Consider the following 27,998-nt stretch of genomic DNA (forward strand, 5'->3'; position numbering starts at 1 on the left):
TGTGACTGCTGAACATAATGCTAACACAACGCTAGCACAATGCTAGCACAACGCTAACACAACGCTAGCACAACGCTAGCTGCCGCTAACGGACGTGTTGTTGTTCAGAGCTGAAGTGTTTTATTTAAAACCCTTAAAGCTCAGCACTGATACGTTAGCAAGCTAGCAAGCTAGCGAGCTAAATGATTTACGGCGGACAGTCTGGACGAAGATTTTAACATTTAATCAAGATCAATACAGACGGACTTAAAATTACAGAACATTTATGTATAAAACCATCGACAGTCACAGAAAAGAGAAGAACACAGAATATTAACCACCGATAGTTTCTGGTATGTTTTCATATGAATCAGCGACCAGAACGTCACACAGAACAGAATAAAATAACATCTGTGAGCTAAAAACACTGTAGAGTTAATGAGTACCTGCTGTTTCCTGTTAGTTAAATCAAACCTTTTAATCTTCAGAAACTTTAGGACGAAGTCAAAGCTTCCGTTAGCATGAAGCTAACAGTGATTTCAGCCTGAACACAACACGGCGGGATTCAAACCACCAAACACACACTGACTGCTGGTGTTTATGGAGGCTGGAAGAGTCTTTGAGGATTCTGGAAACAGAATCAGAAGAGCTTTTAAACAACCTTCTGGGTTTTACTAACTTGGCAGATGAATGAAATGATGAGTAGCTAAAGGCTAACGCTAACGCCTGACATGAGAGCAACAGACTCCAACATGTAACATGAAGACAGTCTCATGTTGTTCACTAGTTATTGTGACGTGTTGCAGCAGCTGTGTAGCATCTATAACTTATAAACGCTGTAATACAATCAGACTGTTCAGTCAGTATTAGTGTTATTGATCGATGACGGAGTAACAACACTGGTGAGCGTGTTTCTACATCCTGTTACGTTCAGAGCTCCTCGTCGTCCTCGCTGACCATGGTGTCCAGATCTTTGTCTTTGCGCTCGGCGCTCTCCGTGACGAAGTCCCTCTGCTGCTCCTCCAGCTCCTGCAGCTCCCCCTGCAGGCGCTCCAGGTGAAGCGCTCGCCGGTTCCTCAGCAGGCGGCCGGGGAACGGGTTCATGACGGTGAAGGCGATGCTGGTCAGCTTCCTGCAGATACACCAGAAGAAGAAACTACAGTTAACATTGTAAAGGACTTCGGTACAGAGTCAGAGGTTGTAGCGCGACAAGCTAACGAAGCTGTAAACAGAACGCGGTCCTGCACATGCTCAGTAGCGTCTGCTGCACACAGAACGACCAAACTAACATGATGAAGGAACATGTGACCCGGCGCAGCGCTGAGGCTCACTGACGTGTTTTAATAGTTTTATGATGATCAGATATTTCAGCTTTATTCAACTTGTTAGCGGATCAAACAGAGATGAAGAGCAGGTGAGTCTACCTGCTGTCAGAGATGGTCTTGGTGAAGAAGCGCAGGTATTGGTAGATCTCCACGCTGTCGTGGATCTTCAGGATGTCGTCCTCTTTGTATTTGAGGAGAGCCAGAGCGTACCTGAAGATCACCTGAGACAACGACACACGTCTCTGAAACCCACCTTCAGGTTGTTTTATTCTTCTGTCAACATTCAGACTCATTAACTCACTGACACATGAAATACAATAATCATAGAATAAAAACATAGAGTTTTTAGATTTCTGTTTAAAAGTAGTTTGTAAAAAGAGAAGAAGAAGAGACGTTAAACCAGAGAAGAAGAGACGTTAAACCAGAGAAGAAGAAGAAGAGACGTTAAACCAGAGAAGAAGAGACGTTAAACCAGAGAAGAAGAGACGTTAAACCAGAGAAGAAGAAGAAGAGACGTTAAACCAGAGAAGAAGAAGAAGAGACGTTAAACCAGAGAAGAAGAGACGTTAAACCAGAGAAGAAGAGACGTTAAACCAGAGAAGAAGAGACGTTAAACCAGAGAAGAAGAAGAAGAGACGTTAAACCAGAGAAGAAGAAGAAGAGACGTTAAACCAGAGAAGAAGAAGAGACGCTGTCACACTGTTCTATATTTCAGGTTTAATCTGGTTGTTTTCATTCAGATCACATGTTTGTTGTTGTTTTAACAATAAAATAAACTTTTCTTGTATGAACAATGAGAAGAAGCTGTTCGGTACCTTGGTGCCTTCGTACAGGAAGGCGTCCCACAGCGGCAGCAGGATGTCGCTGGGAAGACTCTCCACGAAAACCACCAGGAACCAGTTAAAGGTCACCAGAGACACGTCGATGCCGTGATCCTCGAAGTGAGCCGCCAGCCGGGGAAGCTTCTCCGCCAGGAAGTCCTTCAGCACCCGCTGATCCGCCTGAGCACAGACAGAACCCATCGATCAGTCGATCGATCAGTCGATAGATCAAAACATTCCCTGCCTCTGTTTCCTCTTTGTTTTGTTGATTTGATGTTAAACTTATTGATGAACTTGATAACTGAAAATAAAAAACAGTGAATTGATTAATTTTCATCATCAGTGATGCGTTCATGACAGGAAGAAAAGATGGGAAATTAGAGCTTCAAACATTAATTTCTACTTTATCAAAACACTTTCACCCTCTAATTAATTTAGTTTTAATTATAAAGAATAAAGTCTGTTGTCAGTTGTACATTTATAATGAATTAATTCTAGTTGATTGCTGAACGTGCAAAAATGTGACAATATATTCTAATCAATAACTGAGTATTTCCTGTGTTTAAATGGAGCAGTTTGAACTATAAACTGATATATAATATATATAATATATAATAGAACAACAGAGTTTTGTCTCTATTTTCCCCTTTAATCAATTTACCTGATCACACTCATTTCAGTAAATTATTAGGAAATTATTGATTTGTTAGATAATCGATTCTTCCCATAAAATCAGTCGAGAAACTTTCCAATAAATGAATTTACAATCAATATATTTATCTGATCAATAAATGAATTTACAATCAATATATTTATCTGATCAATAAATCTCCGAACCTCACATTACAGGCAAACAGCCGCTGATGACGTTTTTATTGATCATCTTAATAAACGTTTGTGTGCAGCTGATCAACATGAAGGTTCTCTGAGCTCAGTCTGCAGCGTGTTTACCAGTATAAACCAGTTTACCAGTATAAACCAGTATAAACCAGTTAACCAGTATAAACCAGTTTACCAGTATAAACCAGTTTACCAGTATAAATGGTAAATGGTAAATGGACTGTACTTGTATAGCGCCTTTCTAGTCTTCCAACCACTCAAAGCGCTTTTCACACTACGAATCACATTCACCCGTTCACACACATTCATACACTGAATGGGTACAGGGGCGACTATGCAGGGTCCCAACCTGCCCATCAGAGGGAACTAACCATTCACACACTGATGGTTCAGCCATCAGGAGCAATTTTGGGGTTAAGTGTCTTGCCCAAGGACACATCGGCATGTGGACTGGAGGAGCCGGGAATCAAACCGCCGATCTTCCGATTAGTGGACGACCCGCTCTACCTCCTGAGCCACAGCCAGTATACACAACCAGTATAAACCAGTTTACCAGTATAAACCAGTTTATATGATGGAGGATGTGTTGTTCTAGTGTGTATCTGAGCCCAGGTGTGTGTGTGTGTGAGGTGTGTGTGTGAGTGTGAGTGTGAGTGTGTGTGTGTGTGTCAGGTGTGTGTGTGTGTGTGTGTGTGTGTGTGTCAGGTGTGTGTGTGTGTGTGTCAGGTGTGTGCGTGTGTGTGTGTGTGTCAGGTGTGTGTGTGTGTGTGTGTGTGTGTGTCAGGTGTGTGTGTGTGTGTGTGTGTCAGGTGTGTGTGTGTGTGTGTGTGTGTCAGGTGTGTGTGTGTGTGTGAGTGTCAGGTGTGTCAGGTGTGTGTGTGTCAGGTGTGTGTGTGTGTGTCAGGTGTGTGTGTGAGTGTCAGGTGTGTCAGGTGTGTGTGTGTGTGTGAGTGTCAGGTGTGTCAGGTGTGTGTGTGTCAGGTGTGTGTGTGTGTGTCAGGTGTGTGTGTGTGTGTCAGGTGTGTGTGTGTGTGTGTATCAGGTGTGTGTGTGTGTGTGTGTGTGTGTGTGTGTCAGGTGTGTGTGTGTGTGTATCAGGTGTGTGTGTGTGTGTGTGTGTGTGTGTGTGTGGACCTGAGAGGCCACCAGGTTCTTGGTGTAGTAGTCTTGGGGCATGATGGTCTCCACTACGGCCACCAGACACCAGAAAGCGTCTTCTTCACTCTGGAGGACCAGCAGGGCGATGGCCGCCAGCCTGAGACACACGTTCATGACATCACATGACATCACATGACATCACATGACACAATACACATCAGAACCTGAATCTGTTATATTATATATATATATATTGATTAATATTATTGATTGATGCGCTGCAGCAAACACAGAAACAGTGACAGTAAAATTAAATGTAAAATGTTTTACAGGATGAAATAATAAAAGTTATGAAACATATGAAGATAACGAGAGAAAAAATAAATGTGACGTAAAATAAATAAATAAATAAATGATTTATAAACAGGCACAGTTGAGTCTATATGGCTCTCATTGTTTAAAGACTCAACTGCTGCAGAATATCATATCCTGTATACACACACACACACACATATATATATATATATATGTGTGTGTGTGTGTGTGTGTATCATAATTTATTTGTATATTTGACCTTGTATTGTTTCTCATATTTATTAGTTTTTATGGGACAGGCTGGTTTTGTTGGTTATTTTGTGGTCTCTTGTATTTTCCTACATTATGTATGTTAGTTGTTTGTTTTGTTTGTTGTTTGTTTGTTTTTCTTCTGGAGCTGAGGGGAGGTTTGTCTCTCCGGTCACATCTTTTATTTTCTTCAGTCTTCTGTGTGTGTAAATAAAAATAAATAAAAGAAACAAATGTTTCTGCATGAAGCTGAGATCAAACTGAACTCAGAGTGACGCCGTCCGTCTTTGTTTCTGTCGACACGGACGAAGATTCAGGTTTGTTGTTTGAATAAACGGATCGTCGGTGTGAATCCACAGTGAGCAGAGACGTGAAGCCTGAATGAACACGTTCAGATTTAAAGGTTCTGCTGTTTGACTGAACTTTGCTCTGCAGAGCGTGAAACATCACAAGCAAAGTAAAATAATGTGATTTATTTAAACTGCTACTAGTGAAGAGTCACGTGTAACGACTTCCTGGATAAAAAGCTTCCTGCAGATCACAGAAACCAGATTTCAGCTCCAATGTTTCATGTATTCTCATCCGGGAACATCTGGGAACATCTGGGAATTGTTTTGCTCGTCTTTGGCATCGTGTTTGTTGGCAGGTGAGATTAGTTCATCTTCCACCTGAATGACGTCAGTTACCGTCACACCAAACGTCACGATTGGTCCAAACCACAAGCAGCTGCTGGTTTGAACATTTATGTGGAAAAGTTGCTGTAATTTAGAGAAACTGAAATATTTCAACTGAACTAACTGAGATCAAAGGTGTGTGTACCTGTTGAGTCCCTGGCAGTAGCCAATGGCGGGGCTCTGCCAGGAGAAGGCCAGTAGGATGCGTTGAAGCTGCTGGAGGGCGGGGCTTGACGGTGAGGAGAAGTGCTGATTGGTCGTCAGGGTGCGGTGGAGGTCCAGCTGGATCTGTCTGGAGGCCGGATGAGGAGACGTCCGGCTCTTCTCACACAGCTGTGAACACAGCAGCTGGTTACTGTCGTTTCAGGAACCTGAGTCCTGATTGGACGGGTGCGGATCAGGTGATCTGTGTACCTGTTGGTAGCGCTGCGGATGGCGTTCTCTCATCGTCCTGGTTCTGGCTCGGACCACCCAGCGCCACACCCGCTGCCGGTACTCCCGAGGAACGCCGCCACGCAGCAGAGCTTTGAGCTCCGGGGAAGGGCAAAGGTCATCATCCGACCTGCCGGCGAGGTACTGAGCCCAGCGACTCAACAGGGGGCGCTCTCCCCCCTCCTGCAGGGAAACACACACACACACTGGGTCTCAATACGCTGCAGGATAACATGTCTGGAGATGGTCTACAGTTCAGTCTACAGTTCAGTCTACAGTCCAGTCTACAGTCCAGTCTACAGTTCAGTCTACAGTTCAGTCTATAGTTCAGTCTACAGTTCAGTCTACAGTTCAGTCTACAGTCCAGTCTACAGTTCAGTCTACAGTTCAGAGTTCAGTCTACAATTCAGTCTATAGTTCAGTCTACAGTTCAGAGTTCAGTCTACAGTTCAGTCTACAGTTCAGTCTACAGTTCAGTCTATAGTTCAGAGTTCAGTCTACAGTTCAGTCTACAGTTCAGTCTACAGTTCAGTCTACAGTTCAGAGTTCAGTCTACAATTCAGTCTACAGTTCAGTCTACAGTTCAGAGTTCAGTCTACAGTTCAGTCTACAGTTCAGTCTACAGTTCAGTCTATAGTTCAGAGTTCAGTCTACAGTTCAGTCTACAGTTCAGTCTACAGTTCAGTCTATAGTTCAGAGTTCAGTCTACAGTTCAGTCTACAGTTCAGTCTACAGTTCAGTCTACAGTTCAGAGTTCAGTCTACAATTCAGTCTACAGTTCAGTCTACAGTTCAGAGTTCAGTCTACAGTTCAGTCTACAGTTCAGTCTACAGTTCAGTCTACAGTTCAGTCTATAGTTCAGAGTTCAGTCTACAGTTCAGTCTACAGTTCAGTCTACAGTTCAGTCTACAGTTCAGTCTATAGTTCAGAGTTCAGTCTACAGTTCAGTCTACAGTTCAGTCTACAGTTCAGAGTTCAGTCTACAGTTCAGTCTATAGTTCAGTCTACAGTTCAGTCTTCAGTTCAGAGTTCAGTCTACAGTTCAGTCTACAGTTCAGTCTATAGTTCAGAGTTCAGTCTACAGTTCAGTCTACAGTTCAGTCTACAGTTCAGAGTTCAGTCTACAGTTCAGTCTACAGTTCAGTCTATAGTTCAGTCTATAGTTCAGTCTACAGTTCAGTCTACAGTTCAGAGTTCAGTCTACAGTTCAGTCTACAGTTCAGAGTTCAGTCTACAGTTCAGTCTACAGTTCAGTCTACAGTTCAGAGTTCAGTCTACAGTTCAGTCTACAGTTCAGAGTTCAGTCTATAGTTTAGTCTACAGTTCAGAGTTCAGTCTATAGTTCAGTCTACAGTTCAGTCTACAGTTCAGTCTACAGTTCAGTCTATAGTTCAGTCTACAGTTCAGTCTACAGTTCAGAGTTCAGTCTACAGTTCAGTCTACAGTTCAGAGTTCAGTCTACAGTTCAGTCTACAGTTCAGAGTTCAGTCTATAGTTTAGTCTACAGTTCAGAGTTCAGTCTATAGTTCAGTCTACAGTTCAGAGTTCAGTCTATAGTTTAGTCTACAGTTCAGAGTTCAGTCTATAGTTCAGTCTACAGTTCAGAGTTCAGTCTATAGTTCAGTCTACAGTTCAGTCTATAGTTCAGTCTACAGTTCAGTCTATAGTTCAGTCTACAGTTCAGTCTATAGTTCAGTCTATAGTTCAGTCTACAGTTCAGTCTATAGTTCAGTCTACAGTTCAGTCTACAGTTCAGTCTATAGTTCAGAGTTCAGTCTACAGTCCAGTCTATAGTTCAGTCTACAGTTCAGTCTACAGTTCAGTCTATAGTTCAGTCTATAGTTCAGAGTTCAGTCTATAGTTCAGTCTACAGTTCAGTCTATAGTTCAGTCTACAGTTCAGTCTATAGTTCAGTCTACAGTTCAGTCTATAGTTCAGTCTATAGTTCAGTCTATAGTTCAGTCTACAGTTCAGTCTATAGTTCAGTCTACAGTTCAGTCTACAGTTCAGTCTATAGTTCAGAGTTCAGTCTACAGTCCAGTCTATAGTTCAGTCTACAGTTCAGTCTACAGTTCAGTCTATAGTTCAGTCTATAGTTCAGAGTTCAGTCTATAGTTCAGTCTACAGTTCAGTCTATAGTTCAGTCTACAGTCCAGTCTATAGTTCAGTCTACAGTTCAGTCTATAGTTCAGTCTACAGTTCAGTCTACAGTTCAGTCTATAGTTCAGAGTTCAGTCTACAGTCCAGTCTATAGTTCAGTCTACAGTTCAGTCTACAGTTCAGTCTATAGTTCAGTCTATAGTTCAGAGTTCAGTCTATAGTTCAGTCTACAGTTCAGAGTTCAGTCTACAGTTCAGTCTACAGTTCAGAGTTCAGTCTATAGTTCAGTCTACAGTTCAGTCTATAGTTCAGTCTACAGTTCAGTCTATAGTTCAGTCTACAGTTCAGTCTACAGTTCAGTCTATAGTTCAGTCTACAGTTCAGTCTACAGTTCAGTCTATAGTTCAGTCTACAGTTCAGTCTACAGTCCAGTCTATAGTTCAGAGTTCAGTCTATAGTTCAGCCTATAGTTCAGTCTATAGTTCAGAGTTCAGTCTACAGTCCAGTCTATAGTTCAGTCTACAGTTCAGAGTTCAGTCTACAGTCCAGTCTATAGTTCAGTCTACAGTTCAGTCTACAGTTCAGAGTTCAGTCTATAGTTCAGAGTTCAGTCTATAGTCCAGTCTATAGTTCAGTCTACAGTTCAGTCTACAGTTCAGTCTATAGTCTACAGTTCAGTCTATAGTTCAGAGTTCAGTCTATAGTTCAGCCTATAGTTCAGTCTATAGTTCAGAGTTCAGTCTATAGGTCAGTCTATAGTTCAGTCTACAGTTCAGTCTACAGTTCAGTCTATAGTCCAGTCTATAGTTCAGAGTTCAGTCTATAGTTCAGTCTACAGTTCAGTCTATAGTTCTGTCTATAGTTCAGAGTTCAGTCTATAGTCCAGACTATAGTTCAGTCTACAGTTCAGTCTACAGTTCAGTCTATAGTTCAGAGTTCAGTCTATAGTTCAGTCTACAGTTCAGTCTACAGTCCAGTCTATAGTTCAGAGTTCAGTCTATAGTTCAGCCTATAGTTCAGTCTATAGTTCAGAGTTCAGTCTACAGTTCAGTCTACAGTTCAGTCTACAGTTCGGTCTATAGTTCAGTCTACAGTTCGGTCTATAGTTCAGTCTATAGTTCAGTCTATAGTTCAGTCTATAGTTCAGTCTACAGTTCGGTCTATAGTTCAGTCTATAGTTCAGTCTATAGTTCAGTCTATAGTTCAGTCTACAGTTCAGTCTATAGTTCAGTCTATAGTTCAGTCTACAGTTCAGTCTATAGGTCAGTCTATATCTATGTTCAGACCTGGTGCAGCAGGTTGTGTGAGCGGATCTCCAGCGCCTGGATCTTTGCGAGCAGCTTCATGTCCTCCACCTCGTAGTCTGGGATGATTTTGAATCCGTACTCGTCGTGGTCTCTGAACACAGTAAACAGTAACTGTCCTGTTTTTACGTTTCTTCATCGATAATCATCGAGCTGATAAACAATAAGTGTTCCTGTTATTTTGTCCACCGTGGCGTCTGATGTTTGTACCTGTTTGTGTTGAGCTTGATGACGCTCTTCAGCTCTCCTTTCAGAGCGTCTTCGATCATCTTCTGGACGGCCTCCTGCTGGACCGGATCCAGAGATTTGTTCTCCTGCAGCTTCCTCAGGACGCCCAGGTAACGGCTCTCCACCTGACAGTTACTGGCCTCCAGGTAGGCGCACTGCAGCCAATGAGAGGACAGACACTGAAACACCGCGCCGTCCTACGAGTCCTGAACGCATCGTCTCTGCCCTTCTTCACAAGAGGAGAAATTTTAAAACCCTAATCTGAATTAATCTGGTGTTTAAAGACGATATAAAATAAATATATAACTAAAACAAAACTAATGCAAAATCAATATTCTGTTCAGCATATTATCATCATCATGGCCGCCAGTTTACTGAGAGGTTTATTAGATTTTTACTGCTGCGGCTGTAATATTCTCTCTAATATCTCTGATGGTCACATGACGCCTCTCATATATCTGCTGTCTGTATTTCAGCTCATTGACTCCACCAGCAGAAGAAGAAACAAATCAATGTTATTTATGAGATATTTTATATATTTCTCAAGAACTGCTCATCCAAACAACATTTCCCCAACAATCCACACACACATATATACACACACACACACACAGGTGAAGATGAGGAGGTGAAGATGAGGAGGTGAAGATGAGGAGGTGAAGATGAGGAGGTGACCTTCATCAGGATTTATTAGTTCAGGCAGAGTTTGTTGAAAGTGAACAAACCCGACTGAGTTGAAATAAAATAATTATTATTATTAATTAATAATAATTGATTATTAATATGATCTATTACATTAATAACATGTTGCAGCACAGAGAGACGAGGACCAGTGGACGTAACGGAGCTGGTGTCCAGTGTTCCCAGTCAGACTGACCTTCACCAGTAGACTCTTCTCCTGCTCGGAGCTGCTCCTCCACAGTCGGGTCAGCTGGTAGATCTCAGAGTTCAGGAACTTGTTCTGGGTCTTATAAGCCTCGATGTCGTCCTGACGACCAGAAACACAGCGAGACCAGTTTAACCAGTTTAACCAGTTTAACCAGCTTCACATGAAAGTTCAACAAGATGCTTTAAATGTGAGATGAAATATATAAAACAAACAGTCTTTCATTTGTTATTGATCCAGTTGTTGAGTCAGCTGTTGCTGTTGTGTGTTAGTGAACGAGTGTGTGTTAGTGAACGAGTGTGTGTTAGTGAACGAGTGCGTGTTAGTGAACGAGTGTGTGTTAGTGAACGAGTGTGTGTTAGTGAACGAGTGTGTGCTAGTGAACGAGTGTGTGTTAGTGAACGAGTGTGCAGGACGTCGTGCTGCTGCTTCAGTGTTAACAGTGTTAACATGTATAACAGCTTCGTAGACTGTATGTTGTATAGAAGTCGTGTATTTGATTCGTTCATTAATACTTGTTTACGTCTGTGAATGTTTCCTGCATCACATGATGAGCTTTGTGCTACTTTATATGTTTCTTTATACTAAGAAAACACACAGGAAACACGTGTAAGTCATGTGACATGTTGTCTGTTGTTGATGAGAACATAAATCTGTTCATAGAACAACGTTATAAATCTGAATTTAACTTGCTGCAGGGTTAAAAGCTGTTAAAAGATGTTAAACATGTTTACAGAAGCAGCCTGAACACCGATCAGCGTATTAAATCGTCCTCTATGATGTAATAATGATGTGGTTTGTTGTTGTTTTACTCGTCAGCTGTTTCTAAATAATCAAACACCTGATTCTTCATTTAATAATCAATATTAAGATATTCAAGCTGTGATTAGTTAATCAATCATAACTCCTGAACTGATCATTATGTTCAGTAATCAATTCACTTCTTGTTGTATGAAAAGGAAACGAACTTGAAGCCATCAGTTAGCTGTGATGCTAACATGCTAAATATTGGATTATTGATAAGCCTGATAGACGCATTGATGATCACCTTGAGGTTCTCGATCTGCTGCTGAAGCCGTTTGAAGGTCTGAGAGTCCGAAGCGCCGCCGCAGGACGAGGCGGAGAGCCGCGGGTCGGACATGCAGGAGGTCACCTGATCACACAGCTTAATGATCACCTGACAGGAAACAACATGATCAGTCAGAAACACCGTCAGCTGTAAGGAAGCACGTCACATGACCACAGATAACAGGAAGCACGTCACATGACCACAGATAACAGCAGGACTCTGTGGAGCTCCTTTAACGTGGATCAATGTGAAGGCCGGTCTGATACCAGCAGAAGCTCCTGGTTGGATGTTGACGTCACATTAAAACTCATCATCATCATCATCATCATCATCATCATCATCATCATCATCGACTCTGCTGCTGTTAGTTTTCTCTCTGAACCGGAGCAAAGTCGGGTTGTGATTGCGTCACTCGTACTAAACATCACATCTGCAGGAAGAACGATAATAAACATAAAACCATTAAACCACCAGTCAAACCATCAACATACTGGAAACCTGTTGGATTCGTCTCCTGTGATCATTGAGGTCATAAATGTTTCTGATGTTTTATTTCTCTTCAAAGTAAAATAATGTGATTTATTTAAACTGCTGCCAGTGAAGAGTCACATGACGACTTCCTGCAGATCACAGAAACAACCAGATCTCAGCTCTAATGCTCCGTGTACTCTCATCTGGGAACATCTGGGAACATCTGGGAACATCTGGGAACATTTGGGAACATTTGGGAACATTTGGGAACATCTGGGAACATCTGGGAACATTTGGGAACATCTGGGAACATTTGGGAACATCTGGGAACATCTGGGAATAGTTTTGCTCGTCTATGGCATCGTGTTTGTTGGCAGGTGAGATTTGTCCATCTTCCACCTGAATGACGGTAGTTACCGCCACACCAAACGTCACGATTGGTCCAAACCACAAGCAGCTGCTGACTGATGAACAGTTTCCATGACGAACTAATTTCACACTTTTAATCACTTCTATTGTTTATGACACAATGAGACGAGCAGTTCAAACACTTTGTAAAGACGATAATAAACATTCAGTCAGTGTGAAGACGACGGCGTGTTTGTGTGGTGACGACGGCGTGTTTGCGTGGTGACGACGGCGTGTTTGTGTGGTGACGACGGCGTGTTTGTGTGAAGACGACGGCGTGTTTGTGTGGTGACGACGGCGTGTTTGTGTGGTGACGACGGCGTGTTTGTGTGAAGACGACGGCGTGTTTGTGTGAAGACGACGGCGTGTTTGTGTGGTGACGACGGCGTGATTGTGTGGTGACGACGGCGTGTTTGCGTGGTGACCTCACCTCCTGCTTGGCGTTGTTCTTCTCCATCAGCATCCTGATGTTCTGCTGCAGTTCCTCCAGCTGTGCGTCTCTCTGCGTCAGGCTCCTGCTCGTCCTCTCCGCCTCCATCTTGGCGTCCTCCAGTCGGCCGCGCAGGTCGGCCGCCTGCCGCTCGCGGTGCCGCAGCAGCTCCAGGCGCTCCTGCTCGCCCTCCACCGCCAGGAACTCGGCGCAGGTTCGCTTCTCCAGCTGAGCCGCCTCCAAGGCTTTATGGAGGAGCCACACCAGCTCCTGCAGGTCACATGACCACCGCGGGTCACGATCATCACATTCATTCATCGTCTGTTTACTATGTTCTTGTTATGAAATGACTGCACTTCCTGTTTGAGTCATGTGTCAGTTATCATCGCATGACGTCATCATGTTTATTAATATTAATATTCTTTACATGTTTTATGTGTTTCTGCTGAAACGTCCTTTATAAATGATCTAATGGACTTCCTGTTAAATAAACCAATCAATCAATCAGTGTTCTGGGATCGATCATAACTGTTGATATTTTAAGATTAAACTCAGTTTGTTATTAGTTAATGTTTATTATATGCAGGTTTGTTATGTATAAGACATGAAAATGTGCCTTTGTTTGTTTGTTTGTTTGTTTGTTTGTTTGTTTGTTTGTTTGTTTGTGCCGTTAAACATTTTATGAAACTGTGACTATCTGAAGATGAAGCAGCGTTTCACCTGCAACGATGTGAATGTGATCACATGATCCTGCGTTATCAATACTAACATGTGATCAATGAAGCCTTCATCTGTCTGATCACTGATTGATTGATCACCTTCTGAGATTTGACCTCCTCCATCAGCATCTGTTTCTCCTGCTGGAGGCGGGACGTCCGCTCTGAGGTCACGGCGTCTCTGCGGAGGACCGGCATGGTGGACGAGCCGCGGCTCTTCATCTTCCTGCTCCGCTGGCCGTCGGGCGGCGACGGCGACTCCCCGCCCTCCGCCGGGGACGTCCCGTCTGCCGGATCAGTCGATGGGAGGGGAGGGGGCGGAGTCAGAGGGGCGACGGGAGTCCTGGGGGCTGGAGGGACTGACATGAGACAGCGAGGGTTAATAATATATTAATCACATGTCAACACCAACAACTCCCAGATCACCTCCCTCACTTCCTGTCGACGACATAAGGCCACGCCCCCAGGCTGCCTCATTAAGTCACGTGATGTTATTGGGCTCAAACAGACTTTTTCCCTCAGACTTTGTGACAGATTCGACCTCCAGAGGTCCAGAGGAGCCGCGTCATCCGGAGGGCCGAACAGGAAGTGGAGGTCTCTACTGCGCTTACATGTGGAAGAACATTTCTGTCTTCATGCGTCACTGAGCAGCTTTCATATGAACCGACGGAGCCTCTGAACTCTTCATCATCTGAGTTTAAGACTCCAAAGAAACTACAAACAGACATGAAGGAGGATTTCTGTCCCTCTGACAGCGTCATTCATGTCATATCCATACAGTCGAGAAGTTATTACTGGTGTTTGGTTATTGTACGTACTGGTAGTGTTGGGGGGGTCTGCAGGGTTCGGGGGGGTCCACGGTGGAGCCTCCACATGAAACACACTCTGACTGCACTCCTGAGACGATCTCTTACGGAGACTGTGGACCGAGTTCCTGTACGAGACGCAACTTTAGTTACATCAACACACAAATATCAACCACTGATCATCTATACACAACCATTACTGCAGTAAAAGTACACAAGTATTATGAGCTTGATGTAGTTAAAGTATTACAGTAAAAGTACATAAGTATTATGAGCTTGATGTAGTTAAAGTACTGCAGTAAAAGTACATAAGTATTATGAGCTTGATGTAGTTAAAGTATTGCAGTAAAAGTACATAAGTATTATGAGCTTGATGTAGTTAAAGTATTGCAGTAAAAGTACATAAGTATTATGAGCTTGATGTAGTGAAAGTATTGCAGTAAAAGTACATAAGTATTATGAGCTTGATGTAGTTAAAGTATTGCAGTAAAAGTACATAAGTATTATGAGCTTGATGTAGTTAAAGTATTGCAGTAAAAGTACATAAGTATTATGAGCTTGATGTAGTGAAAGTATTGCAGTAAAAGTACATAAGTATTATGAGCTTGATGTAGTTAAAGTATTGCAGTAAAAGTACATAAGTATTATGAGCTTGATGTAGTTAAAGTATTGCAGTAAAAGTACATAAGTATTATGAGCTTGATGTAGTTAAAGTATTGCAGTAAAAGTACATAAGTATTATGAGCTTGATGTAGTTAAAGTATTGCAGTAAAAGTACATAAGTATTATGAGCTTGATGTAGTTAAAGTATTGCAGTAAAAGTACATAAGTATTATGAGCTTGATGTAGTTAAAGTATTGCAGTAAAAGTAGTGGTTTGGTCCCTCTGACTGATATATTATTATATATGACATCATTAGATTATTAATAGTGAAGCATCAGTGTTAGAGCAGCATGTTACTGTTGTAGCTGCTGGAGGTGGAGCTAGTTTACACTACTTTATATACAGTTAGCTAGTTTAGTCCAGTGGTTCCCAACCTAGGGGTCGGGCCCCTCCAAAGGGTCAGCAGATAAATCTGAGGGGTGGTGAGATGATTAATGGGAGAGGAAAGAAGAAAAAACAAAGTTCTGATACACAAATCTGTTTTCAGTTTTTGGACTTTTTCTCTAATCTTTGATTTTTGCTGAAATATTAGATCATTTGAACATTTATTGAAATGAAAGCATGTGAGAAGTTTAGAGGGAAAAATCACTATTTGGTGGAGCTGTTAACAACTCATAGACATGTGAAATGTGACCCCGACTACACACTGCTTTTTGTAAGACGTCAAAAGCCAAAAAGGTTGGAAACCACTGGTTTCATCTTTAACAATGTGTTGTATTTTAAAAGCTTGTTATATTATCCATTGTGTCAAATCTTCATCTGAAAAGTAACTAAAGCTGTCAAATAAATGTAGTGGAGTAGAAAGTACAATATTTCCCTCTGAGATGTAGAAAGTAGCATCACATGGAAATACTCCAGTAAAGTACAAGTACCTCTAAACTGTACTTAAATACAGTACTTGAGTAAAAGTACTTAGTTACTTTGTGCTGCTGTAAAAACACAGCGAGTCACTCACTGGATCTGGATGAGCGGATGTTTGATTGACATGTTGGCGAGCGGCGTTCGTTGTGACGGGACGTTGGCCGCCTCCTCCCCCACCAGGCCCAGCGGGCTCTTCAACACCGGCAGGAAGTCGTCTGCAGAAACAGGAAACAGAAACCAGTTCATTACAATAAAACACTGCTGGAGCCAAAATTATGATTCTGATATGAACTTTTCTGTTGATGGATTTTAGATAAATATAATGAAATATGGAGATTAGAGTTGTGGATTAACTGGGATTATAACTTCCTGTCCGTCATGTGATCAGAATCACGTTCAGACGGACGAGTTTAAACACAGACAACAACGTCTGTCAGTCGTCACTCTGCAGTCATGTGATTATTTACTTCAGTACCTACATTACAGGTCCTAATCCCAGTAATCCCAGTGATCCCAGTGATCCCAGTGATCCCAGTAATCCCAGTGATCCCAGTGATCCCAGCAACGCTCTGTTACTTTGACAGTGGTGTCAGATTATCATCTAAAATAAAACACAAACTAAATGGATTTTTTTTGTTGTTGTTTTACATCAGTGATGTTAAACAGTATTGATTATTAATGTGTGACATCATCAGATCAAACACTTAGAAGATCCATTTACACGTTTTTATATGTTTTTAATTGTTTTTAATTGTTTTTATATGTTTTTATATGTTTTTATGTTTTTATGTTTTTAATTGTTTTTATATGTTTTTATGTTTTTAATTGTTTTTATGTTTTTATATGTTTTTATGTTTTTAATTGTTTTTATGTTTTTAATTGTTTTTATGTTTTTATATGTTTTTATGTTTTTAATTGTTTTTATGTTTTTATATGTTTTTATGTTTTTATGTTTTTAATTGTTTTTATATATTTTTATGTTTTTAATTGTTTTTATGTTTTTAATTGTTTTTAATTGTTTTTTATATGTTTTTATGTTTTTAATTGTTTTTTATATGTTTTTATGTTTTTAATTGTTTTTATGTTTTTATATGTTTTTATGTTTTTATGTTTTTATGTTTTTAATTGTTTTTATGTTTTTATGTTTTTAATTGTTTTTATGTTTTTATATGTTTTTATATGTTTTTATGTTTTTATGTTTTTAATTGTTTTTAATTGTTTTTATATGTTTTTATGTTTTTAATTGTTTTTATGTTTTTATATGTTTTTATATGTTTTTATGTTTTTAATTGTTTTTAATTGTTTTTATGTTTTTATATGTTTTTATATGTTTTTATGTTTTTATATGTTTTTATGTTTTTATATGTTTTTATGTTTTTATATGTTTTTATGTTTTTATGTTTTTATGTTTTTATATGTTTTTATGTTTTTATATGTTTTTATGTTTTTATATGTTTTTATGTTTTTAATTGTTTTTAATTGTTTTTATGTTTTTATATGTTTTTATGTTTTTATATGTTTTTATGTTTTTATATGTTTTTATATGTTTTTATGTTTTTATATGTTTTTATGTTTTTATGTTTTTATGTTTTTATATGTTTTTATGTTTTTATGTTTTTATGTTTTTATATGTTTTTAATTGTTTTTATGTTTTTATATGTTTTTAATTGTTTTTATATGTTTTTATGTTTTTAATTGTTTTTAATTGTTTTTATGTTTTTAATTGTTTTTATGTTTTTATGTTTTTATATGTTTTTATGTTTTTAATTGTTTTTATATGTTTTTATATGTTTTTATATGTTTTTATGTTTTTAATTGTTTTTATGTTTTTATATGTTTTTAATTGTTTTTAATTGTTTTTATATGTTTTTATGTTTTTATGTTTTTATGTTTTTAATTGTTTTTATGTTTTTAATTGTTTTTATATGTTTTTATGTGTTTTTATGTGTTTTTATGTTTTTATGTTTTTAATTGTTTTTATATGTTTTTATGTTTTTAATTGTTTTTAAATGTTTTTATGTTTTTAATTGTTTTTAAATGTTTTTATGTTTTTAATTGTTTTAAAATGTTTTTTTAATTGTTTTTATATGTTTTTATGTTTTTAATTGTTTTTAATTGTTTTTAAATGTTTTTATGTTTTTAATTGTTTTTAAATGTTTTTTTAATTGTTTTTAATTGTTTTTAATTGTTTTTATATGTTTTTATGTTTTTAATTGTTTTTATATGTTTTTATATGTTTTTATGTTTTTAATTGTTTTTAATTGTTTTTAATTGTTTTTATATGTTTTTATATGTCTTTGTGTCTCCAGCAGTGCTTCAGGCTGTTAACAGCATTTTATTATCTATTGTTTTGTTTTGTTGTTGAAGGGTTTCTGTGTTTTGCTGAGTCAGACGAGTCGGGACTCGAGCTGAATACCTGAGAAGCAGGTGAGACGTCAGACAACAAGCCGAACATGAACTTTATAAGTTGATGTTTATTCAGTCTGAGAGGAAACACGTCCTGCAGGATTTATATTTAGCGAGTCAGTGTTTCCTCTCATTCAGCCGCCTGCAGCTGATCTACTGTCACACCGACATCACATCCTGTCGGCTGCGTCCTGCTGATGATGTCACTGATGATGATGTCACAGCAGCCCTGAAGTCCTCGGTTTATCACAACAAAAGCGTGTTTATACATATCAGCTCTTTAAAAACTACATTAACCATTTGGAGAAAAACTTTATTTTACTGGAGATGTTCTGAGCAGGAGGATCATTAAACTTCTTCATTCTTTCAGTCACTACATGATGAAATAAAACTCGTCTGTTGTCGGTTTGCGTGTCTGGACTTGAACAAAGATCCTCAGTGAGGGAAGAAGCTCCACTCTGTAACAGCGCTGTACAACCAGAGGGGGACTGGTGGGGGACTAGTGGGGGACTGGTGGGGGACTGGTGGAGGACTGGTGGGGGACTGGTGGAGGACAGATGGAGGACTGGTGGGGGACTGGTGGAGGACAGTTGGGGGACTGGTGGGGGACTAGTGGGGGACTGGTGGGGGACTGGTGGGGGACAGGTGGAGGACAGATGGAGGACTGGTGGGGGACTGGTGGAGGACTTGTGGGGGACTGGTGGAGGACAGGTGGGGGACTGGTGGGGGACTGGTGGAGCAGCACAAACACAGTGAAACCAGTTTGTTTTGAAGGTTTTCTGATCAGCTGATCAAACATTAATCCGTCTTTGTTCCTGCAGATTAAATCTGATTAAAACAAAGCAGCAGCTTGTTAACGATTAACTGTTGTTTCAATTTGCTGCAAGAACTCAGAACCTTTACTGCAGTAAAAGTACATAAGTATTATGAGCTTGATGTAGTTAAAGTACTGCAGTAAAAGTACATAAGTATTATGAGCTTGATGTAGTTAAAGTATTGCAGTAAAAGTACATAAGTATTATGAGCTTGATGTAGTTAAAGTACTGCAGTAAAAGTACATAAGTATTATGAGCTTGATGTAGTTAAAGTATTGCAGTAAAAGTACATAAGTATTATGAGCTTGATGTAGTTAAAGTATTACAGTAAAAGTACATAAGTATTATGAGCTTGATGTAGTTAAAGTATTGCAGTAAAAGTACATAAGTATTATGAGCTTGATGTAGTTAAAGTATTGCAGTAAAAGTACATAAGTATTATGAGCTTGATGTAGTTAAAGTATTGCAGTAAAAGTACATAAGTATTATGAGCTTGATGTAGTTAAAGTATTGCAGTAAAAGTACATAAGTATTATGAGCTTGATGTAGTTAAAGTATTGCAGTAAAAGTACATAAGTATTATGAGCTTGATGTAGTTAAAGTATTGCAGTAAAAGTACATAAGTATTATGAGCTTGATGTAGTTAAAGTATTGCAGTAAAAGTAGTGGTTTGGTCCCTCTGACTGATATATTATTATATATGACATCATTAGATTATTAATAGTGAAGCATCAGTGTTAGAGCAGCATGTTACTGTTGTAGCTGCTGGAGGTGGAGCTAGTTTACACTACTTTATATACAGTTAGCTAGTTTACACTACTTTATAACAAAACACTTTAGAACTTTTACTAACAGTTCAGTTTAAAAGCAAACAGGTTCCTTTTAGTTCAAAACTCTGCTACAATAAAAATCCAAGAAAGCAACAAACAGTGTAATCTGATTACTGGGCAGATTTTATGAAGACGTTGTCGCTAACATTAGCATCTTACAATGATCCATTGACGCTAACGTTGGTGTAGATTGTTGTGTTTTGGTTTTAAAGGCAGTAAAAGTTCAAACACTGTGAATAACAACTCCAGATATTTATATTAATAATCTACATCAACCAGTAACTTAATATTATACTGAACACACAACAAGAACAAATATTGAACTTCTTTTCATCTAAACATCTTCAGGTTCACTGTCATGAGAAGAGAAATGAGACTGTTTTCAGCTGAGTGAGTCACAGCTGGATCTGATAACATCCGTCTGTTTCTCTCTGAACTCAGCGGGTGAATCATTGAGCTCTAACGTTTCCTTCCTCATGAAACATTTGTAAAGCTGCTCAGCAGCAGCAGCAGCAGGTCAGTGGAGTCATGTGACCGCGGTGGCAGGACGGCGGATCATGTGACAGTGGGATAATCTGTCTGCAGGTCGATTATGTGATTAATAAATGATCAGAAAGACACAACAGGAAGAACTGACGGTTGATGACGTCACTGATGATGTAACTGGCTGAGTCACGCTGTGGTTCGTCAGCTGGAGCCGCTCCCTCGTCTGCAGGACGCATTTCCCAGCTCTCCCTGGGAGGAGGAGGAGGGGCGGAGTCACCGCAGGACGCGTCCACCTGCAGACGCTGTGAGGAGGCGTCTGCAGGTGTTTCTCACCTATAGTGTTGTTTGTTTGTTTGTTTCTCACCTGTAGGGTTGTTTGTTTGTTTGTTTCTCACCTGTAGTGTTGTTTGTTTGTTTGTTTCTCACCTGTAGTGTTGTTTGTTTGTTTCTCACCTGTAGTGTTGTTTGTTTGTTTGTTTCTCACCTGTAGGGTTGTTTGTTTGTTTGTTTCTCACCTGTAGGGTTGTTTGTTTGTTTGTTTCTCACCTGTAGTGTTGTTTGTTTGTTTGTTTCTCACCTGTAGTGTTGTTTGTTTGTTTGTTTCTCACCTGTAGTGTTGTTTGTTTGTTTGTTTCTCACCTGTAGTGTTGTTTGTTTGTTTGTTTCTCACCTGTAGGGTTGTTTGTTTGTTTGTTTCTCACCGGTAGTGTTGTTTGTTTGTTTGTTTCTCACCTGTAGGGTTGTTTGTTTGTTTGTTTCTCACCTGTAGTGTTGTTTGTTTGTTTGTTTCTCACCTGTAGTGTTGTTTGTTTGTTTGTTTCTCACCTGTAGTGTTGTTTGTTTGTTTGTTTCTCACCTGTAGTGTTGTTTGTTTGTTTGTTTCTCACCTGTAGGGTTGTTTGTTTGTTTGTTTCTCACCGGTAGTGTTGTTTGTTTGTTTGTTTCTCACCTGTAGGGTTGTTTGTTTGTTTGTTTCTCATGTGTAGTGTTGTTTGTTTGTTTGTTTCTCACCTGTAGGGTTGTTTGTTTGGTTCTCACCTGTAGGGTTGTTTGTTTGTTTCTCACCTGTAGGGTTGTTTGTTTGTTTGTTTCTCACCTGTAGTGTTGTTTGTTTGTTTGTTTCTCACCTGTAGGGTTGTTTGTTTGTTTCTCACCTGTAGGGTTGTTGTTGTTGTTGTTTGTGGGGTCTGGGCAGGTGTTGGTCTGTCTGTGCTGCCAGCGTTTCACCTGCAGCTGCTGCAGCCAGTAGAGCATCAGCTCCTGAGTTACAGCCTGTTTATCAGAACAGAGAAATGAAGTGAGACGTCTGTAGCTCCTCATCTCTGCTGGACGCAAGCCGCTCCAGGCTACGTTAGCCGCTACTAGCATACACACCACAGTCGGTACAGGTGCATCGTGGGTAATGTAGGCACCAGGTTTTGACAGGGAGGAAGAATGTGTGGAATAAAAAAGATGATTTCTCTGGTTCTGCTGCATAAATGTTTTAAACACGAGACTCCCTGTTTACTACTTTTATCCTGCGTCATTATATCTGAGTGTATAAATGTTTCCACTATACATCGATCAGTCTCAACACTAAACCACTGACAGGTGACGTTCATCACATTGATTATCAATAGGTGAATATATCAGGTAAAATATCTGAGCCACTCTGACAGGAACAAACAGTGAAGGCTGGTTGACTGGGTCAGAGCGTCTCCAGCAGGTCTTGTGGGGTCTTCCCAGTATGTACTGGTCAGTTCCTACCAAAAGTGGTCCAACGAAAGACAAGCAGTGAACCGGCGACAGGGTCCTGGCTCACTGATGCCGTTGTGGAGCGAAGGCTGGACGGTCTGGTCCGATCCCACTAGAAGTTAACGCTGTCAGAGTGTCCATGCTGACCGCCGTCCACCGCCGAAACGCCTACAACGGACACGTGAGCATCAGAACTGGACCGAGGAGCAATGGAAGAAGGTTTCCTGGTCTGATGAATCACGTTTTCTTTTACCTCATGTGGACGGCCGGGGCGTGTTCGTCGTTTACATGGGGGAGAGATGGCACCAGGGTGCATTATGGGAAGAAGGCTGGTGGAGGCAGTGTGATGCTCTGAGCAACGTTCTGCTGCAGAATGAGTTCCTCCTTCATGGCGGCGGTTCTTCCAGCAGGATAACGCTCTCTGCTGCACTGCAAGAACTGATCAGGACTGTTTGAGGAACATGACAAAGAGTTCAAGGTGTTTCCTCAGATCTCCAACCCAGCGAGCATCTGTGGGATGTGCTGGAAAAACCAGTCTGATCCATGGAGGCTCCACCACACACCTTACAGGACTTAAAGGATCTGCTGCTGTCGTGTTGGTTCCAGAGACCAGAGGAACCTTCAGAGTTGTTTGAGTGGGACAACAGGAACCTACACAGTACGAGGCAGGTGGTTTTAATGTTATGGCTGATCGGTGTATAGTGCCCTCAATAATTCCACGATGGAACAAAAAATGTTCACTACTTTCTGCCAACAATCCCACGATGCAATGCTCCACATTTTATAGATGAGAAAATGACTCTACGGTTTATGACACTGCTGACTGAACTAGTCTGTTATACAGGAAGGAGTGAACGAGTGAATACAGACACGCATCTAACGAAGACGTCTCCACTGTGATTCGGCGCTCTGCAGAATGTAAACAGTGAGTTTAGCAGATAGACTGATCATGTAGCAAACATCTGCTACTGTAAATCCTCTACAGATCCAACATCTCAGTGATCAGTCTGACTGTTCACCACCTGAAACCGACCTGAAACCTTTAAAATGAAGTGTGTAACTCTGCAGGCTCCGTATGAACTCCTACCTTTAGTATGAAGGTGCGTTCAGGCGTCTTGATGTGGAAGGTGCCCCTCTCGGCCTTCAGCGGGTAGGTGAAGGTGGCGCCGCTGAGCTCCACCCGGCCGAGCGGCGCCACATCTTGCGGCGTGCGGTAGTAGAACAGCTGGTTCTTCTTCTCCTCATAGGTGAACCAGCGCTGCTTCCAGGCCCGCAGAGGCCCGCCCTGCTTCTGCAGGAAGCCGCACAGTTTGGGCTCACCTGAAGAAGAAACCGGAGGGCTGGGCCTCACCTGGTCACACAACGCCTCCATGGTGAGGGGCGGAGCCACGCTCAACGTGTCAGTCAGATGGACCAATGAAGGGGGAACCTGAGGAGAACACAGGTGGTTCTGCTGGTCAGCAGGGGGCGGAGCCTGCTGGGTGTCCAGGTGAGGAGGGGGACAAACTTCAACAGTTTTCTGGTGCTCCTGAGAACCTTCTGGTTCTGGTTGATTGTCTGAAGAAGCTGAATCTTTTGTTTTCTGTTTTTTTGTTGAAGGATCCAGCTGGTCTGGTTCCTCTGCTGGACTCTGGTGTTCCTCTGCTGGACCCTGGTGTTCCTCTGCTGGACCCTGGTGTTCCTCTGCTGGACTCTGGTGTTCCTCTGCTGGACCCTGGTGTTCCTCTGCTGGACCCTGGTGGTCCTCTGCTGGACTCTGGTGTTCCTCTGTTGGACCCTGGTGTTCCTCTGCTGGACTCTGGTGTTCCTCTGCTGGACTCTGGTGTGTCTCTGCTGGACCCTGGTGTTCCTCTGCTGGACTCTGGTGTTCCTCTGTTGGACCCTGGTGTTCCTCTGCTGGACTCTGGTGTTCCTCTGCTGGACTCTGGTGTGTCTCTGCTGGACCCTGGTGTTCCTCTGCTGGACTCTGGTGTTTGTGGGACCCGGACTGACTGACGGACTCTCTGCTCTGCTGGTCGGCGTCCTCAGAAGCTGAGATCCAATCAGCTCTTTGAAGCGTCTCCTCCTCCGCGTGGGCAGGAAGTGAGTGAGACGAGGCAGCGCTGGGATTTCCTGCCGAGCCGCTTCCATCCATCTCGCTAAAAACAGAAAGAAAACAGAGGAGGAGAAACCGTCATGATGTTTGTGTCAGATGGCAGTTTAGTGTTGGCAGGAAGAATGAAACATGAAGCTCAAACAGTTTCAACAGTTTGTTTTAAACGTGTTGGGTCGTCTGATCTTAACTGAAAATACTATAAAATAACATCAAATAAACTTTTTTTTTACACGTCTGTAAAAATCTGAGAATGACAAGAACAAAAAATGAAAATAAATAACAGGATTAAAACTGCAGAGACAGAAATAAACTGAAGCAGTAAGTATCTACATATTAATATTAAATTAATATTTAATATTAATATTAAACTGTTTGAGCTGTTTGTAATAAACAGAAACTTATATGGAGTTGACAAAGTTATTCAACATTACAAATAGTTTAATTCATATAAAACAAACAGGAAATATCTTCTTTCCTTCCTCCTGACCTGAAAAAAGTATTAATTTTACTGCTGACAGCCGCAGTAAAATATTGTTGTTCACCTGTAAACAGATACTGTGTGAAACTTTTAATCAGTTTTACTTGTAAAGGTTTATAAGCTGCTGTTACTGCAGGCTGACTGAACAGTGTTTCTGTTATTGTGACTTCTGAAGGAAATGATTCCCACAGTAATGAGACATAATGACAGGAAGCCGCCCCCCCTCCCCCCAACATATACAGACCACAGTACTAAATTCAGATAAAACTGAAGTTATTGTGTTTGGCCCTAAACACCTTAGAAACACATTATCTAATGATAAAGCTGCTCTGGATGGCATTACCCTGGCCTCCAGCACCACCATAAGGAATCTGGGAGTTATCTTTGATCAGGATATGTCCTTTAACTCCCACATAAATCAAATCTCAAGGACTGCCTTTTTTCACTTACGTAATATCACAAAAATCAGGCACATCCTGTCCCTAAAAGATGCAGAAAAACTAGTTCATGCATTTGTTACTTCTAGGCTGGATTATTGCAATTCCTTATTATCAGGCTGCTCTAACAAGTCTCTAAAGACTCTCCAGCTGGTCCAGAATGCAGCTGCACGTGTTCTGACTAAAACTAGAAAAAGAGATCACATTTCTCCCATTTTAGCTTCACTACATTGGCTTCCTGTAAAATCTAGAATAGAATTTAAAATCCTTCTCCTAACTTACAAAGCCCTTAATGGTCAGGCACCATCATATCTTGAAGAGCTCATAATACCGTATTATCCCACTAGAACACTGTGCTCCCAGTATGCAGCTTACTGGTGGTTCCTACAGTCTTTAAAAGTAGAATGGGAGGCAGAGCCTTCAGCTATCAGGCTCCTCTTCTATGGAACCATCTACCGGATTCAGTCCGGGGTGCAGACACCCTCTCTATGTTTAAAGAGTAGGCTTAAAACTTTCCTTTTTGATAAAGCTTATAGTTAGGGCCGACCAGGCTCGCCTTGGATCAGCCCTTAGTTATGCTGCTATAGGCCTAGACTGCTGGGGGACTTCCCATGATGCACTGAGCTCCTCTCTCCTCCTCCTCCTCTCCATCTGTATGCATTCATGTAACATCAATGCATGTCACTAACTTTGCTTCTTCCCCGGAGTTTTTCTTGTGCTTTCTCATCTCACAGGAACCCCTGGGTTCTGGGCCGAGCCTTCGTGGTCCTTCACAGTCCTGTTGGTGTCCTTCTCTGGCTGCTGCTGTTGCTGCTTATTGTTATTCTGTCCCCCCCCCCCTTTCCCTCTCTCTTTCTCTCTCTCAACCCAACCGGTCAAAGCAGATGGCCGCCCACCAAGAGCCGGGGTCTGCTTGAGGTTTCTACCCGTTAAAGGGGAGTTTTTCCTTCCCGCTGTCGCCAAGTGCTGCTCATGGGGGAATTGTTGGGTCTCTGTAAATTAAAGAGTTCGGTCTTGACCTGCTCTATGTGAAAAGTGCCCTGAGATGACTTTTGTTGTGATTTAGTGCTATATAAATAAATAATTGATTGATTGATTGATTGAGTACCAACCTCCCCCCCTCCCCCCAACACATACAGACCACAGTACCAACCTCCCCCCCTCCCCCCAACACATACAGACCACAGTACCAACCCCCCCTCCCCCCGGATATGTATATGTATGATCTTCTGGTCAAAGAGTTGGTGGCCGGTCTTTTCTTGGTCCCTTAGGTAGTAGAGATAGTAGTGAATATGACCTTCAGTGATCTGCGTCCCTGCGTCTCCTAAAAAGATGGAAATCTACGTCTTGGCCACAGCAGAAGATCCGTCAGGATTCTGCAAGCGGTGGAAGATCTGACTGAACGCAGTGAACCCCTGATGCACCGCAGCAAACTGAATGATTCAGGTGTGCTGATGAAGAGTGAAGTCTGACTGATGAGCCGTGTTTATTCTGGGGTCAGTCCAACCCGAGACTGTGAAATAAGTACATTGTTCCTGCAGGAAGTTCCGCCCTCATACGCTGTGCATTGTTTGAAGGCAGAGTTTAGTCTGCTGCTCTGTCGGCTGTATGTTCAATGAAAATGTGTTTTTTTTATCTATTTTTGCTTGAACCTGCTGGATGACACCTGACTCAGCTTCTGATGTCACTGGTAGCTTAATCTGACTCACTCTTATTTTAAAAGGAAAACGTTGTTAAATGACTTTCTGCCATAAATGTTCTGATATTTTATGAGTTATGACTGAAGCTGTGATGATGTTTTGGATTCTACATTGTTTATGGTTTCCATGTTCTGGCTTCTGTTTGTCATGAATGAATGAGGCTACTGTGAGTTCAAACATTGTGTTACATGAACAATAGTTATAAACTGATGTAGTAACCATTTCTCATTCTTATATGCTGCAGATGTTACTGTTATTCTAAGATTTGAATGTGTAAATAGGCTGTTTCTCAATATAAAACTATATATTTCACTAACTTAACCAACATGAAATCAAAAAGTAATAAAGTTTGTGCTCTCTCTCTCTCTCTCTCTTTCTCTCTCTCTCTCTCTCTCTCTCTCTCTCTCTCTCTCTTCATGTAGTAAAAGTATCTGCAGTAAAAGTACACGAGCTTCATGTAGTAAAAGTATCAGCAGTAAAAGTACACGAGCTTCATGTAGTAAAAGTATCAGCAGTAAAAGTACACAAGCTTCATGTAGTAAAAGTATCAGCAGTAAAAGTACACGAGCTTCATGTAGTAAAAGTATCAGCAGTAAAAGTACACGAGCTTCATGTAGTAAAAGTATCAGCAGTAAAAGTACACGAGCTTCATGTAGTAAAAGTATCAGCAGTAAAAGTACACGAGCTTCATGTAGTAAAAGTATCAGCAGTAAAAGTACACGAGCTTCATGTAGTAAAAGTATCAGCAGTAAAAGTACACGAGCTTCATGTAGTAAAAGTATCAGCAGTAAAAGTACACGAGCTTCATGTAGTAAAAGTATCAGCAGTAAAAGTACACGAGCTTCATGTAGTAAAAGTATCAGCAGTAAAAGTACACGAGCTTCATGTAGTAAAAGTATCAGCAGTAAAAGTACACAAGCTTCATGTAGTAAAAGTATCAGCAGTAAAAGTACACAAGCTTCATGTAGTAAAAGTATCTGCAGTAAAAGTACACGTGTAATCTGTAAAGTATAATGTATAAAGTGAAGTACTGGACTGAAACACATTCTGCTGGGTTTACCTGTGTTCACCTGGAGGGGCGGGGCCTCGCTGCTGCTGCGTGTGATTGACAGCTGAAGGAGTGTCAGTGTGAAGAAAATAAAGTCAGTGAGTCAAACTGTGAGACTGCTGCTGTTTACCTGTAGTTGTTGTTGTTGTTGTTGTTTACTTCTTCTTCTTTAGTGTCTGTTGTGGTTGTTTGTGTCTCTTTATCCATATTTCTTCTCCTTTCTCTTCCTGACTCGTGCCTCCAGCCGGTTCTCCGCTCCTTTCTGCTCGACAAGTCAAACACCGCGATAACACA

General features: G+C 41.0%; 1 protein-coding gene across 2 annotated transcripts; it reads right to left on the reverse strand.

Moving 5' to 3' along the window:
• Positions 1-207: 207 nt before the first annotated feature.
• On the reverse strand, positions 208-27,996 carry tbc1d2 (TBC1 domain family, member 2). 2 transcript variants are annotated; one of them, XM_067598288.1, is made up of 17 exons: positions 27,835-27,996; positions 23,034-24,084; positions 21,367-21,484; positions 15,770-15,890; positions 14,164-14,279; positions 13,448-13,695; positions 12,630-12,899; positions 11,300-11,428; positions 10,243-10,353; positions 9,348-9,520; positions 9,120-9,231; positions 5,716-5,916; positions 5,447-5,634; positions 4,100-4,220; positions 2,120-2,305; positions 1,404-1,525; positions 208-1,111 (listed from the first exon to the last, which is right to left on the reverse strand). In XM_067598288.1, the coding sequence occupies exons 1-17, from the start codon at positions 27,909-27,911 to the stop codon at positions 910-912; spliced, it is 3,546 nt and encodes a 1,181-aa protein (XP_067454389.1). In that variant the 5' UTR covers positions 27,912-27,996; the 3' UTR covers positions 208-909. The 2 variants fall into 2 exon arrangements, with proteins under 2 accessions (XP_067454389.1, XP_067454388.1); XM_067598287.1 differs by having other exon boundaries at positions 13,448-13,704.
• Positions 27,997-27,998: the final 2 nt, after the last annotated feature.

This window comes from Thunnus thynnus, chromosome 9, assembly GCF_963924715.1.
Source record: "Thunnus thynnus chromosome 9, fThuThy2.1, whole genome shotgun sequence".
Classification (NCBI taxonomy): Eukaryota; Metazoa; Chordata; class Actinopteri; order Scombriformes; family Scombridae; genus Thunnus; species Thunnus thynnus.